The following is a 15,985-nucleotide window of genomic DNA, read 5'->3' as shown; positions in this document are numbered from 1 at the left end:
CTCAAAAACAAGTTATGTCCCTCATAGATATGGGAGCTATTCAACCAGTGCCAGAAAAGGAAAAAGGACAAGGTTTTTATTCAAGACTTTTCCTGGTACCCAGAAAAAACAATGCCTGGCATCCAGTACTGGACTTATCGATTTTGAACACGTTCCTGGACATTTCAGAATTCAGAAATGCTGACTTTACAACAGCTACTGCCTATGCTGGGCAGGGACGCTTGGTTAGTGACTCTAGACTTAAAAAAGGCATACCTGCATATCCCAATAAGAGAATTGTGCAGAAGATACCTCCGCTTCAAGGCAGGTTTTTTGCATTACCAATTCTCCGCACTGCCCTTTGGCTTATCTACTGTGCCCAGGGTCTTTACAAAGTGCCTGGCACCAGTAATTGCATACAAATTTATCCTTATCTGGACGACTGTCTCATTCAAGCAGAGAACAAGGACACTCTTCTTCAACATCTGGCATTTGTAAAAAGGCTTCTAACATGCCTAGGGTACACAATAAACGAAAAGAAATCCCAACTGGTACCCTCTCAAATAATTACATTCCTGGGTGCAGGCTTGAATACAACTGCCCAGATGGCTTACCTTACGCCAGACAAACAAAGGCAACTGACAACATACTTCAAAAAGATGGCAACAAAAACCCAATTATCTGCAAGACAAATTCTGCAGGCTTTGGGGTTCATGGCATCCTGCATTCTACTAATTTCATATGCAAGACTGCATATGAGGAAACTTCAGTGGTACCTAAAAAGTTTATGGAGTAAACATTGTCACAGTCTGGAAACAATGATTCCTCTCATTCCCTGCCTACAACAGGAGTTTCTTTGGTGGGCAGAGACATGTCACCAAAACAAGGGACTGTCATTCACTCTACCCCCTGCCACCCAAACCCTAACTACAGACGCATCAGACTATGCTTAGGGGGCCCACCTGTCGGGGAGATGCATTCAGGGCAAATGGAGCCCAAAACAAATGCATTTGCATATCAACCAGAAAGAGATGCTAGCTGTTCAGAATGCTCTGACAGCCTTCAAGGACTTACTTCATCCAGGACAACTACTGATAATGACGGACAACACCACGGTTATGTGGTACATAAACAAGCAGGGGGGGTACACATTCCTACCCCCTTTGCAGACTAGCCATGGCATTGTGGAACACAGCTTTGACTTACCAAGTACATCTTCAAGCTCAGTTCCTGCCAGGAAAGCAAAACACTCTGGCAGACAACCTAAGCAGAAATCTTATGGACCCGCACGAGTGGAAGCTGGATCCACAAATCTTCAGCATGTTAACACAGAAATGGGGGAGCCCTGACATAGATCTATTTGCCTCTCCCCAAAACTATCAACTGGACAAATTCTGCACAAGTATTTATCGCAGACAAGCATGGAAAGTGGATGCCCTATCCTTCAGTTGGAAAAATATGTCAGTCTATGCCTTTCCCCCTCTACCTCTTCTCTCCAAGGTCTTACTAAAGGTCAGACAGGAAAAACCAAAAATGATCTTAATTGCTCCGGACTGGCCTCACCAGCACTGGTACCCAGTTCTAAGGAATATGTCTCAACTCCCTCCTTGGTACTTGCCTCAAATATCTCATCTACTGTCTCAGCAGAACAGTCAAATTCTGCACACTCAGCTCCAACCTCTGAACCTTGCAGCATGGCTGATCATTTAACTATTCATACACCACCTCTCAGTAAATCTGTGATGGATGTCGTTTTGGAAGCCAGAAGGCCTAGTACTAGAAAATCTTATGCTGATAAATGGAAGAGATTCTGTGCTTGGAACCAAGCACAAGGAACGGACACAGCAAAGCCAAATATCCCTCAGATTTTACAATATTTGACTGAGATGCTTGACAAGGGCCTATCTTTTTCTTCAATAAAAATCCATGCCTCTGCTATCTCGGCCCATTACAACATGGAGCCTCCCCTCTTTTCTCATCCTCTGCTTAAACAGTATCTTAGAGGGGCCAAAAATGTAAGGCCTCCCAGAAGATCACCAACTCCTGCATGGGACCTCAATTTTGTGCTGGAAAAACTCACCCTGCCTCCTTTTGAACCAGCAGCTACTACAGATATAAAATCTTTATCTTGGAAAACAACTTTCCTATTGGCAATAACTTCAGGAAGAAGGGTTTCAGAACTACAGGCTCTCATGGCTGTGGAGCCTTTTATTACATTTTACCCGGACAGGGTGTCCCTCAGGACTAATCCTTCTTTTATGCCTAAGGTGGTATCCAGTGTGGCTCTTAACCAAACAATTCACCTGCCAACCTTTTACCCAAATCCACAGAACAAGGGGGAGCGGATTCTGCATTCATTGGATGTACACAGACAACTAAGATTCTAGTGGATAAGCCACTGCATTTGTTTCTGCTACTTGCATCATGATAAACCTGTACCCAAGGGGAGCAGGTCACATTCCACCAGGGCTGCCTCTGCCTCAGCAGCTTTTCTCAGAGGAGTTCCAACCAAAGACATTCTAGAAGCTGCTACTTGGAGCTTGTTTCATACCTTCACAAAGCATTATCATTTGCCTCTCTTCTCCAAATCCAGGGCAGGTTTTGCCACTGCAGTTCTGCAGGGCCTTATAGCCTCTCCTAATGCTATCTAGTTCCATCCTCCCATCCATAGCTTTGGAGTTCTACCCAGCTATAATGACTGCAACAGTGAAACACGAAGAACATAGTACAGTTGTGTACACTTACCATAAATGTAGATGTTCGAGTGTATTCACTGTTGCAGTCCGGGTTACCCACCTGCCATCCCCCTTTCTATACCTTTTCTTTCCTTCACTATACTCAAAAGCCTTTGTGGTGTATTTGCTTTTAGTTGGAGGTAAAGTTAGTTTCTAAAAGTGCGTTTATATATTTACTCTTTACTTATATTCTTGCTCCCCATTTGGGTGGCACCTGGCATCTGGGGCAAGAAAAACTGAATAAAGTGGCGTCGGCTGCATGTTTTATACCCCTGTCGACCTGACGTCATGGAAGAGGAGACAGCAACCAATGCAGGACCCAAGACTTTGTTATTCAGGCCAACTGTGGGCAACCTGCCAGCAGATTACCCAAATGTAATGACCACAACAGTGAATACACTCGAACATCTACATTTATGATAAGTGTACACAACTGTACTTTCTTATGACTTCCATCAGGGGTTTCTGAGTGCTATTAATATGATTATGCCTTTGATAGTATGAGAACTATTTGTTATATATAAACATGCATGTGTATTTTCGTTAGGAACTTAATATGTTAATTTTACCAGCCTTTCAGCTTTGCATTATAGGCTAAATGTTTTATACTTGTTTTTTATGATGAACGTGCTATTTGGCATTTTGCAAGCTGGAGTTTAGGTCAGGTGATTAGTATAACTGAAGAGTCAGCTGATTGTTTTATGTCATGTGACTACTCCTAGTATTTTTATTGGTTTATGGAGACTTAAATACAAGTATTTTGAGATGTTATTTTATTGTATCTGAAGAAGAGCGCTCATACTTCATTAAATTTAAGTTATTTTTTTAACTGCTGTGTCTGCTGCCTCCTTGGTTTTGCCTGTTGATTGCGTTCTGTACTAGGAGTTGGTTTCATCCGTTGACGTGGTGAGATTTTTGTGACTTTTTCATTTTTTTTTTCTGTGTCCAGATTAGCCACCACTGCCAATATCCTGGTAAGTAGAGCATTCTAAAAGAATGAAGTCCTTGTTGTCCCCTGCCTGGATCATTGAGTCATGGTGTCTCCATTTAGGGGAATCCCTCATAGTGCCCATTTTTGGACACTTCCTGGTTGCTTTCCCAAAGGGTACCATCATCTTGAGAAGTCCTCTTTGAGCCTCTTTCAGAGGATTACCATTACAGGTGTATATCTAAACACACTCTAGTGCAAGTCATTCCTGTCCTTGAAGACGACCCAGGAAATCAGATTTACTGGGGCGTAGTGGAGAAAAAAATTGAAGGCATGTATTAAACAGTGTTTTATGCTTTACTTGTTCAATGTAAAGATTTAATTCTTAAGCAGTTTAGTCACTGTACTGAATGCCACAGATTCAGTACTGAATTAAGTTACACAACACCAACCATTGTTTGCCTTTGAAATGAAAGTGCTCCTGGGTATAGGAGGCACTGTAGTTACTGACTAAGGCAGTGCGAGCTCAGCAGTCTGTGTGAGTTGAATCAAAACCAAGAAGGTACCTGTTGGTGTTGTGGCAAAGTGACAGACTTCACCCTGGCAGTCCAGTTTGTACTAGCAGCCTACTTGCAGAAAGTTTGTTTTATGTATGTGAGACGGTACTGATTAACTAGTAGGCAGCCCGCTCTTCTTGCAGGAGATAAAGATTTTTAGCTAAAGGATCATCCCTGGTGGACAACTGGAGGAACATGCTGTAATCCCAATAAACAGATAACCAGTATGTAAAACTGTCCATGGAGCACCTTCAAGTGGAATGGTTTAAGGCTGCAGTATGAAAAATCCCTTCCTCCTTCCCTGTCCAGCATTCCTCTGACTGTCTAAAAGGCAGACTCCTGAAGTCTTCCATTTTTTTCTCCCAGTGTGCACTGAGGTTCCTGTCCCTTATTTGGGATCTCCCATGTTACTGGATAACATGAGGTCTGCTTAGATAGGGATGGCTGAATTTACTTCAGATGGTTTCCAGGTGTGTGTGACCAAAGATCAGGTGAGAGTTGTGGAGGACGCACATTAACAAAACTTGTCCAAAAAAGAATTGTAGTCAGATACAAGGTGAGTTGCTGAAGAGTTAGAGAAGTGGCTACCAGTATTTAAACCACATAATAAAGACAGCAGGACACACATACCTTGAATGATGATGTATGCAAGCCCGGAAAATACTACTGAGTTTTGTATAACAGAGTCAATGGTGGGTGGGGGGTGATGGATATTTGTCCTGAGTACTGCTGCCTAGATTCTGAGCTACACTTGTAACTAGGCGTGATATGAGCCAAAAATAGCTTCTTCCCTGAGCTAGCGATTGGCTTCTGATTTTTGTCTGTGCTTCAGAGCATGTAGAGTTTAGCTTTTTATTTCATTAAACTCTTGGCCTAGTTTCATAGTTGTCTGATCAGCTCAAACTCAGTCACCATCTTCCATTTTTTTTTTCGTTTTGCAATAATAAAATGTTAGCTATTTTGGATTTTTGAAGAAAATAGCTGATGTATTCCAATTTGTACATTTTCAGAGGATTATCTTTTTGTGAGCATTCAATGCCATGTTTAATTTTTTGATGAAAGGAAATCTCTTTAATGTAATCTGTGATATTCTTCCTTTTTAATTATAATGCATTCGTGGATCATTTTTTACACAGGGCCACACCTTTCCCTTCCGCTTTTGCTGTATAAACAAAGTCAGAGTCCAGCACATTATGTGCGAGTCCAGCACATTATGTGCGAGTCCAGCACATTATGTGCGAGTCCAGCACATTATGTGCGAGTCCAGCACATTATGTGCGAGTCCAGCACATTATGTGAGTCCAGCACATTATGTGCGAGTCCAGCACATTATGTGCGAGTCCAGCACATTATGTGCGAGTCCAGCACATTATGTGCGAGTCCAGCACATTGTGTGCGAGTATTGCTGGCAAATTTGATTGTTACTGAAACAAATTGTAGCCTTTGTGGTGGTGTAACTCTCCACACTTCCTGTTAAAGAGCTGTTTTACAGTATCTGATTTGTCTTACAAATGCAGGCACACTGTTCACAATCATAAGTGGGCTAGCTTTACCACTGCTGGTAAACTGTGAAGTATGTTATGTAAATGCTAAATTTCTGTCCCATGATGCGAGTCTGTGCTGCTCCCATAGCCCTGATATGCAAGTACACTGCCTCTAAGATGGCTCCAATTCTTTGAAAAGGATAACACTTAAATCCCTTATAAGTTGTTGCAACTTCAAAAATAGTATATCTAGAGACTGGTGAATGGGGGCATAGCCCCCCCCCCAAAACAAAACACACACACACTGTCTAAAATTGTTTATGTATTCTTAACTGTTTTGGTCAGTACCAGCAGTAATAATGCATGATCAGGAAATATGGCTGAAGTGAGCTTGACTTTAGTACTAAGTAAATTCATTTTGCATAATTTTTTTGAGAAAATTTAGAACCCCTGAGCATGTTGCATCTGTTTCTTATGAAAGCAAATATTTTCTAGCAGGCATCCAGTTTTTGTGGCCTTAAGAAGTATTGTTGGTGGACATAACCCTCTGAAGATCAAGTTTCTACATAAAAGGTAGCTACCAAATTCCAGAGAGGCAGGTGAAAAAACATCTGTAGATGCCAGTAAAATATATATATGCATTTTTATTCTTTTTGCAAAGCTAAAGCAGTATGACATTGGATTGCATAAGACCGGTACAAAATCTTTACATTGTGTGAAATGTTGTCCTTGCTGTGTAATTTAAAAAAATAAAATAAAATTACTCTATCACTGGATAAAATAAAATGTAATACATGTTTTTTTTCCTTTGTTTTTTCCCCACAGAGGGATGCAGTAGCATGGATAGTTGATGACATTTGGAAGATGACTTCTTTAACTTAAAAATTAGTCGTTATTTTTAATGACTTGGGTTATGGTGCAAGTAAACACGACTGATTTCTGGATGGACATGCTCGCCATGCGAAAACATTTCTGAAGCCCAGTCTGGGGGCCAAACATACACCATCTTGCTTCATAGTAACCAGCAGAGATGAAGCACATCGTTAGAATGCCGTTGGATGCCATGTTGAATTATTTCCCCCATCAGTTGTGAAGAACTGTGCTACATTGAGGCTATCCATTGAACTTGGTATAGTTTTCCTTCTGCCATTTTGTTTGGCAGCCTACCATCTTTGTTGCTCTTCAGTGTATTGGAGTTCAAATGCTTGTCTGGAAAATTTTATTTAACAGTTTAGAAGGCTTGATAGCAAAGAAGAGTGCTTTAGTCTGGAGAATATACACTTTATAGGAAAGTATTTCCCTCCTTTTTATCTAAATATTATAGCCTTATTTAGTGTGACATCTCTGCAGCTTGGTTCATGGATTTTAGCCTTGGCCTTTATGCAGTATAATGTACACAGATCTGGGTAGTAAAACCAGTGAATCACATCCGAAAAGCACTCGTACAGTCAGATCAGAATGTTTTTGTTTGTTTTATATATGTGTTTCTCCCAGAACTCCCCAGAGAACCCCGTAAAGGGCTAATGGCACAATCCTTTTTAAGTAAGTTATTTATAGGATTAAATATTTGCACACATTTTAAATTGTGACTTGCGTAAAGCAGTCATTTTGGCTTGATTTGGTACAACCAGCCATTTGACACCATAATGTGGGTGGGAAAGGAATGGCTGAAGCATCTGTTGCTGACATGTAGTTTGATGTTTCTGTTTTTGTTTTTATTTTTATAAACAACATCCACATCACTCATTCTGATGGAAAAATGTATTTTTTTTAAAAAAAAAACTTACTCAGCAGACGTATTCATACTTGAATATTGGTGATGCTTGATGTGATTTTTGTTTTAAATACATTTTCGATGTGCAAGAACTGGGCCCCATCAGTCTGCTTGCCTGTGGCACTTACAAAACTTAGCAGGTTCAGGGACAGTTGGACTGAGGGGTAATCGTTATTAGTTTTCAAACTGTCTTGCTGCTCTGTATAAGTACACTGAGAAGACAGTGTGATGTACTTGGTAAAACTGGCTTAGACATACCAAAATAATGCCCACAAACATTGCATTTCATTGGAAATTAATCTCCCATGTTTACCATTTTTGTATTAGCTAATAAAGACAGCAGCTTTTCAAAAATATTACTGTGTGCAATTTTCAAGAGTCATTTTGACGGAAACATTCCAAAATCTGTCATCCCATGTTAAGTTTGAATACAAAGTGTAGTGTATCTTAACGGATTCCTGTTTAATTTATGAAGAAGTGGAAAACAAAACATGCGTAAAGTGTTAACAGAAGCCTGCCAAAACATAATTTCCCAAGGCCAAGGCGTAAATGGTTTCTTGAACTAGGAACATACGTGGTACTGTGTGGATAAAAATTGCAAATAAAAAACGAGTATCAAACTTTTTCATACTTGTGACTGTTGAGTCTTGGAAACGGAGTTAAACTGAATTTTTTAATGAACTCTTCCAAGTGATTTTGAGTTGTCCAGGGCTGTGTGTATAAACTGGCTTTAACATTGCAGGTTAACTTCTTTTCAAGGACAGTAGTTAAATGTTTGTTGATCTCCTTTATTAGACTGTAAACAAAGGTAATGTATGCATTTGTTTACATTTTCCGATACCTACTATATCCTTTTGAGGTCTGAATAGAGCTGGACTTTACCATGGGAAGTGGTGGGCATAAAACAGAGAACCAGATTGTTTGAGATGCTAGTCTGTTGTAGGATGGATCGCTGTTTCATTTTTCAGTCTTTGGAATATGAGAAAGAGAACCTAACAAAATCCACTCTGGTACAAAGAGAACATGTAGAGACTGCACAGAAGGCTCTCCAGCTGTAACTGAACTGGAGCAGCACTAACCAGTGCACTGTGTGTTAATGTTCAAGGAAATCCATTAAGAATTCAGAAGATGGGATGCTATAAATTAATGGTTACTCTGGGGTATACAGTATTTTACTGGGAAAGTTAATCTGAAATTTGTAGTTTTCTTTTTGTGGATAGAAATATCCTTGATAGCGGTGGTCCTCAAGTCTAATAAATAGAGCACTTAGAAATTCAGAAGTGTTAGAAACTGCCAAATTGTGTTTCATGAGTACATATCCACACATACACACACACACACACACACACACACGTGTACATACACATGTATATGCCTATTTAGGTGTGTGTGTCTGTATGTATGTATATATATATATATATGTATATATATATATATATATATATATATATAATTAATTTAATAGCTATGCACACACATGCACACACTGAGGTAACCAGGCCAAAATGATTTATGCAGAATAAAATCAAGCATGTACATAACCCCTTTGTAATAAAGTGTGAATATTTATTTAAAAGACTCATAGAAGAAAATATTGATTTCATTATTAAAACAGTAGAAGTATGTGAACTTTGGCCTTACTATAAAGTTTTTTATATTTTAAATTCCCATTTTGACTGCTTTCACATCTAGCTTGTTTACCAAGTGTATTTTTTCCTAAAATAGGAGGCATTTCATAGCATTTTGTTACGAGTTTAAGTTCATTTTGAATTCTGTGTTTTGTGGCATTACATTGTCATTTATCACTTGCTGATAAAGTGAATGAACATCAGCTTAGACTGCATTGTATTGTAAATGTGCTGTGTGCTGTTGGAATGCAGTCTGACTCAAGCAGTTTGCATTTGACAGCTTCATGTGATACTGTGACATGATATCTGATGTCAATCTTCATTCATTCTTGATTGATTGGTTCGATTCTGACTTCTCGGAAACAACTTAGCCATTAGACATAGCTCGCACCAGCCAAAAACTCTCGAGCTAAGGCTCTACCCACAATTCCCCTCTTCCCATAACCTCAGATCTCATTTGCCGCTCAAAAAATTGGATGCCTCAGCCGATACTCTCAGCTAAGTGCTTTATTTAGTGCTTTTTCTAGTGTGTTTTTGGCTAAATGTTTGTATTTCCTCTCTGATAGTCTCGCTATTCTTTGTGAGTGAGTGACTATTTTCTGCTGTATTCTACCTACCCATTTACCATATGGTAATTCTAGTTTACCATTGTTTGTAATAGGCCTTCCCTCCCTTTCTCCTTTTTACCATTGATAATCTTTGGATGCCAGCGTTGGTATCTTTCTTCCTTCTCTTTTATTACCCCTTGAGTGTTTCTGGTGTATCATTGCTGGTAGATCTTAACCTAAAAAAAAAAAAAAAAGCCCTTTTCTATTTTCTTTTTTCCTTTTTGTGTGTGTGAACTCAGTAGGGCAGAGAAACAGAAAGGGACATCCAGTTTCAAACAGTGTCAGGACTGTGGCAGAAAGATGCCCAATTCAGATGGGCATCTTTCTTGCGTATACTGTTTGGGTGCCCCACATCCGGACATTAAATGTAAAATTTGTCAGGGCTTTAGTATCCGTACTTTAGTGGAGAGATGAAACAAACTCATCCTGAAAGGCTTGATGAAATGTTCTTTTAGTGAAGCCCTCTCTAAGCCTGAGTCTTCTACATCCTCGAAGGCAGACAGAAAAAAGAAAACCTATTCTATGCTGACCTCACCATTGGCACATGAAGTAAAGTCTCATAAATTGCAGGTTCCATCTGCCTCCTTGGAACTGAAGGCCAAAGTGCCTAAACTGAAAGAATCAGCATATTCGGCACCGACTTCAGTACCAACCGTTATGGAACCGATACAGGCTACCTCAGAACTGACCACTGTTTCAGCGCCTACGACCTCTTTGGCACCGACAATAGTTTCTGCAGCAGCATCACTTTCTTCTCATTCGGTACCAGCTTCCCCTTCTGCACAGCAACCGATGGTGCCGAAAGTCGAACCAGTAATACTTCCCAGGCCTAGATATTCCCCTCCTGTGGACCTGTTCTTGGGTCAACTCCCCAGCCCCTTTGTGGATAGGCCTGAGTCCCTTTCAGGAATGTCGATCTGTTCGTCCAGGAGGGGAATGGCGATCGGTTCTTCCAGGAGTCTACCTGAATTAGATGTAGTTAAATTGGTAGACCAGCTTTTGGCAGCCAGTGGTCTTCCTGCATCTATGCAGACCTCTCTCCCTCCCAGAGCCGAGGCTTACTCTCCAAAGACTCCACCAGGTTATCCGCCTTCAACCTCCTTCCAAGGTTTGGATTCCTCCACTTCGACGTTCCAGGTACAAGCTGTCTTGGTGCCGATGGTGGACCTCACATCGACACCAGGATCATCTCTGTTGTCTTCGGCTGCTTTGGATCTGTTGCACACTAGTTACTGTGGCACAGATGTCTGTTCTGAGACCTGTAGTATGGTTCCAGTTCCTATGGCGCTGTCTTTGGCTCTCAAGACCTTGGCAGTTTCGAGCCCTCCCCCTAGCTCCTGCTCTGGATGGCAGCTCATCGAATCTGGGTGTGACCCCGGTTCTGAGGTTGTCTTTCTTGGTTCCAGGCTCCCGTCCCTCTTCAGGTGGGCCTGCCTTCCAGATCATGGTGAGAGCTTTGGCCTCAGCAGGCTCCCAACTGGCTCCTTCCTTGTCTGATTACCATATTTTCCTGTTCTCTGGCTCACAGCTGTCACAATCTACTACATCTGGACAGGGGGCACAAGAGCTGCAAGACTCCCCTGTTCAGGGTCCCCCCTCTTCAGGGGGAAATTCTGAAGAAGACTCCGAAGAGCCACCCCGTAAGAGGACATGCAAGAGGAAGCACCTCGATTCTCCAGTAGAATCAGTCACCGAAGACGCAGATTATAATGAAGGGGAAGATTCCCCCAGGTCACCCCGTGAAGATGTCTCCTTTGGAGCCATCCTAGAAATACTGAAACAGAGAGGTGATCGGGAGCCCTTAAACCCATCCTTTCAGGAATCTGTGTTCTTGCAAGCTTTTTGTGCCCACCCATCTACTTCCTGGGTGACCCCACCCACTGACTGTCTAATTAAGTTGATTGTTCAGTGGGTGTAGAAGGCTCCTGATTCCATAGAGCCCATTCCCTGGAGGCCAGATAAAATCTTAACTGCCCCAGAAGATCAGCCCCATTGGACAAAGGGTCTAGCAGTGGATGCCATGTGGTGGCAGCGACCACCAAAAAGGAACTTGCCAAGAAGAGTTCTACTATCCATCCTCCTAACCGAAAGTCTGGGAAGATGGACAGGTTTGGGAAGTGGGTTTTTGCATCATCGACCTTCGCTATTAGGCCCTTGAACTTCTTGGCACATTTTACTAGACTCCAAAGGGATCTGATAACTGAGCTTTTGGACACCCTTGCAGGATCTGTGTCTGACTAAGTTTGGGACAGAGTTGCCTTGCAGCTTGCCACCCTGCAGTCTATTTCAAACTCGTCCATGTGGCTCATCACCCTTGCAGCTGAAGGGATGTCTAGGTCAGCAGGTACAGATGTTGCCATAAGGCAACACACCTGGATGGACTTGTGTGACTTTGCGGAACCCTTCAAGTCTTCCCTCGTCAACGCTCCAGTTGATTGCACTACTTTCTTTGGCCCAAAAGTTACATACACACTAGCCAGGTGTGAGAAAGACGGAAATACCTTTTCTGCTGTGGGCATTCATTTTTTCACTCCTCAATGATCCTATTCTAGGAATCGGAGGATTGGGAAAATTTAATTCAAAAAATCCCAAGGACCTTTTCACGACACACTTGTTGAGTACTTCCCCCAGGGCAGAGGGGGGAACTCTACTGGAAGACATCCTCCCCGTGGTAGAGGGGGTCCGTGTAATCAGGGCTCCAGAGATTCCTTTTCTGGACAACCCTACCAGCACTTCTGAAAGGAGGCCCGATTGCTTACCCCTGGAAGCAGTCAGGGAAAGATTTTCACTGCACCAATCAGCCTGGCTTACGATAACTTCAGATACCTGGGTGCAGAATTACCAGAGGTTACCATATTCCATTCAGTCTCTTTCCAAGACTTCAAAAACGAATCCCCAATGTTCCACCCAGTCAGAGGGATCTAGCAGCAGTAGAAATCCAAAAACTGTCTCTAAAAAGAGTCTTCCAAGAAGTCCCACCAGCCCAAATAGAATCCAGATTTTATTCCATATTCTTTTTGGTGCCAAAAAAGACAGGGGACTGGAGGCCAATTTTGGATCTCAGCCTATTCAATAAATTTGTACAACAGACAAAATTCCGGATGGTCACAATTCAGTCCATACTTCCCTTTCTGGAGTAGGATCACTGGATGCGCTCCATAGATCTTCAGTATGTGTATTACCACATAAAGATGGACAAGTGCTCCAGAAGATGTATCTGCTTCCGGCTAGGAGCCAGTTATTACCAATTTTGAGCACTGCCCTTCGGTCTCACCACAGCCCCCAGGGTGTTCACCAAATGCATGGCAGTCATAACAGCTCATTTGAGACTGCAAGGATTCCGAGTGTTTCTGTATCTAAGACGAGTGGTTCCTAACCACCCCCTACAGACATCTACTGCTTCACATCCCAGACTTCATGTTGCACCTTGCCGAGGCACTAGGCATTTCAGTAAACAAGGAAAAATCGCAATGGACTCTTACGCAAGATCTTGAATTCATCGGAATGAGACTGAATACAATCTCCTACATAGCCTTCCTTCCCCTCCACAGGCTAATGAAGCTAAGGTCACAAGTTCCAAGCCATCATTTCCCAAAACAAATTTCCTGCTGGCCTGGTACTGCAAACTCTGTGGACCATGGCAGCAACTATAACCTTTGTACCCCTAGCAAGGTATCACATGAGGCTGCTTCAGTGACTTTTGGTGTCACAATGGTCGATTCTAACGCATCTAATGTCTTACCTGATCCTGATAAATCGCTGCAAAAAGGATTTATCTTAGTGGATAAAGCCAGAAGAAAATCTATGGGGTTGCACGTCTTCTCCCCCTCCACCCAAAGCCATAGTGACTACGGACACTTCCCAGATGGGGTTGGGGGGGCATTATCTGGGAAAAACTGTTCAAAGCACTTGGGCCTGCAAGAGACCAATCTGCATATCAGCGTCCTAGAATTAACTACTTTACATCTGAGTGATGCCTCCAGGTACATCTGCAGTTAACTCCTACTGATGCCTCTAGGCGTCAAATTTTGCTTGTTCATATTTGCATCAGTAATTTCAAAACCATGCCATTTACAAGGTTTTAAAATATTTCATCTTAAAGCTTACACAATGACAAACTCAGCTGCATTCATATTAAATAAACATTAACTGTTGTTTTTATGATATTAATTTATATAGATATAATTTTCACATTTTTCTAAATATTTCAACAACCACGTAACACCGACAGAACTTCGCCTCATATGAAAGTTGTCAGCTAGCTGAATAAAATGCAGCTTTGACAGTATGTGTGTAACTTGAGTGGTTGCTGAGATATTGTAAGCTGTTTAGAAGATATTGTAAATGTAATTGTTACAGTTTACTGTGACTTATAAAATTCTGTTTAAGATCTAGAACCTAAAAAATGCTAACACTGTAAAAATAGTTTGTGCTTAAGAGTTTGGCATTTATACTTTTTTCATAACCCCTATGGTTCCAGAGATATGAACGTTTGTTTGAAATGTGAGGACGTAATTTGATTCTGTCAAAAAGTGTGGTTCTTCGCCCATTGGAAGTTGCAGTACAAACTTCCTGAACTCCATTGGAGTGAATGAGTTAAGGGCAGTGCTTTTAGAGTTGCAAGCATTGCAGTCTGTCCTTCCTTCGGGGCCAATTGCTGTCCAATCAGACGTATCTGGTCTGGTATATCAACAAACAAGAATAACCAGATCTTACCCACTATGTTGGAAAGCCCTACGAATTTGGCAATGGGGCTATTGCTTCCAACCTCTTTGTGATAGCAATGCATATCCCGGGGAAATCCAACCTGATTGCAGACAAGTTGAGCATATGCATCCTCCTGCCGCATGATGGTGTCTCAACCACAGCGCATCAATGAAAATATTTTGTCGTTGGGGGCCAGCCATGCTGTGACCTGTTCACCTCTCCAACAAATGCAGCATCTATTTTGCCCTAATTCTCCCTCAAGAGTCGTCCCCGACAGTCCCCTGGGCTTCTTTATGCTTTCCCTCCTGTTTGACTGATTCCCCAGTTTTTTTGGAAAGCCCTGAGGTTGAGAAGCAGAATAGTTCTTATTGCACCCTGTTGGCCCACCAAGTCTGGTTCCCATTTCTCTGGCCTCATCTGGTTCACCACCCTTGCATTCTGGACCTGGCTCCGGATCTGCTATCTCACCCTCAGGGCTTGGTGCATCCCAGTCTCCAAAATCTCAAACTGACTGCTTGGTATCTCCAATTCCAGTAATTGCCAGGCAAAATAACTTATCTTCAGAAAAAAGGATTCTTCTGGCTTCCCATAAACCATCCACCAGAAAACTTTACCAAAGCAAATGGAAAAGATTTTTGATTTCAGCCTGTATAAACAGCATAGACCACTTCTCACCACCAGTTGATAGGGTTCTAGAATATTTAACTACCTTTGAATCGGGAGCCTCTACTTCCACAATTAAGGTTAATTTAGCTGCTATTTCCAAATGTTCTTCGTCTTCCATTGCTGCAGTCCTGACTATTGGGTATAGTCCGCGTCCCAGTCGGCCCGAATACCAGAGTATAAGGCTGACGTCGGTCAGGGCGCATTAGACTGACGTCAGTACGTCAGGGTACTAATGCGCATGACCGACGTCATATCCTCAGTCTTTTTTGCCGCATGGTCCGATGCAGAAGCGATTTTGCGAGTGCAGGTTGGCGTACTGAAATATTTCCGAAACCGGAGTTTCAGACCGAAACAGAGTTGGCTAAGTACCCGTAGAATATTTTAGTTTTTTCTTGCCTCAGTATTTTACCGGATGTCAGAAAAAGTGAATAACTGTATTTCTTGTGGGAAACAGATACCTCATAGGGATTATCATACCTTGTGTATACCTTGTCTAGGGCCTGAGCACGACGTTGTTGGTTGCCGCTCTTGTGCTAGGTTTAATAAACGCACTATTAAGAGGAGGTTAGACTGTGCCAGGTTAGTGTTTGGGAAGCGTTGCAATTATAAAATGCCGTCGGATGCTCCGACGCCCGCTTCCTCCAAGAAGCGCAAGGATAAAACTGTGAAGCCTAGGGTTGAGGAACCGGCAGTCCCGGACGTCGGTTCTTTAGAAGGCTCAGTGGAGCCGGAGGTTTTGCCAGGAGTTTCCATGGAGTCCCAGGCAGAAACTATACTTTTACAGGATGTGCCTTCTCAGGAGGTAGGCCAGGCTGAGGGGGCTTCTCAGGTGACTGTTCTTCCCCCTCTTCCCAAGGTAGTTAGGGCCTCTCCTTCTGTTGCTAAACCTTCTTTGCGAGGTAGGCCTACTTCAGCTTCA

At 42.2% G+C, this 15,985-nt stretch overlaps 1 protein-coding gene across 8 annotated transcripts in view; it reads left to right on the top strand.

The window, feature by feature from the left end:
- WDR26 (WD repeat domain 26) overlaps positions 1 to 8,081 on the top strand; it is a 2,773,460-nt gene extending 2,765,379 nt beyond the window's left edge. For all 8 annotated transcript variants that reach the window (XM_044058793.1, XM_044058834.1, XM_044058809.1 and 5 more), the window contains one exon: positions 6,509 to 8,081. Coding sequence is in view for 2 of the 8 variants with exons in the window: in XM_044058834.1 (XP_043914769.1) it covers positions 6,509 to 6,534 (26 nt within the window). In the remaining 6 variants the exon portion in view is untranslated. The remainder of the gene's footprint in view (positions 1 to 6,508) is intronic.
- The last annotated feature ends 7,904 nt before the right edge of the window (positions 8,082 to 15,985 follow it).

Source organism: Protopterus annectens, chromosome 1.part2 (assembly GCF_019279795.1).
Source record: "Protopterus annectens isolate FY-2018-M chromosome 1.part2, PAN1.0, whole genome shotgun sequence".
Lineage (NCBI taxonomy): Eukaryota > Metazoa > Chordata > Ceratodontiformes > Protopteridae > Protopterus > Protopterus annectens.
The sequence above is the reverse complement of the archived record's forward strand: the minus strand, read 5'-3'. Positions and strand labels throughout refer to the sequence as shown.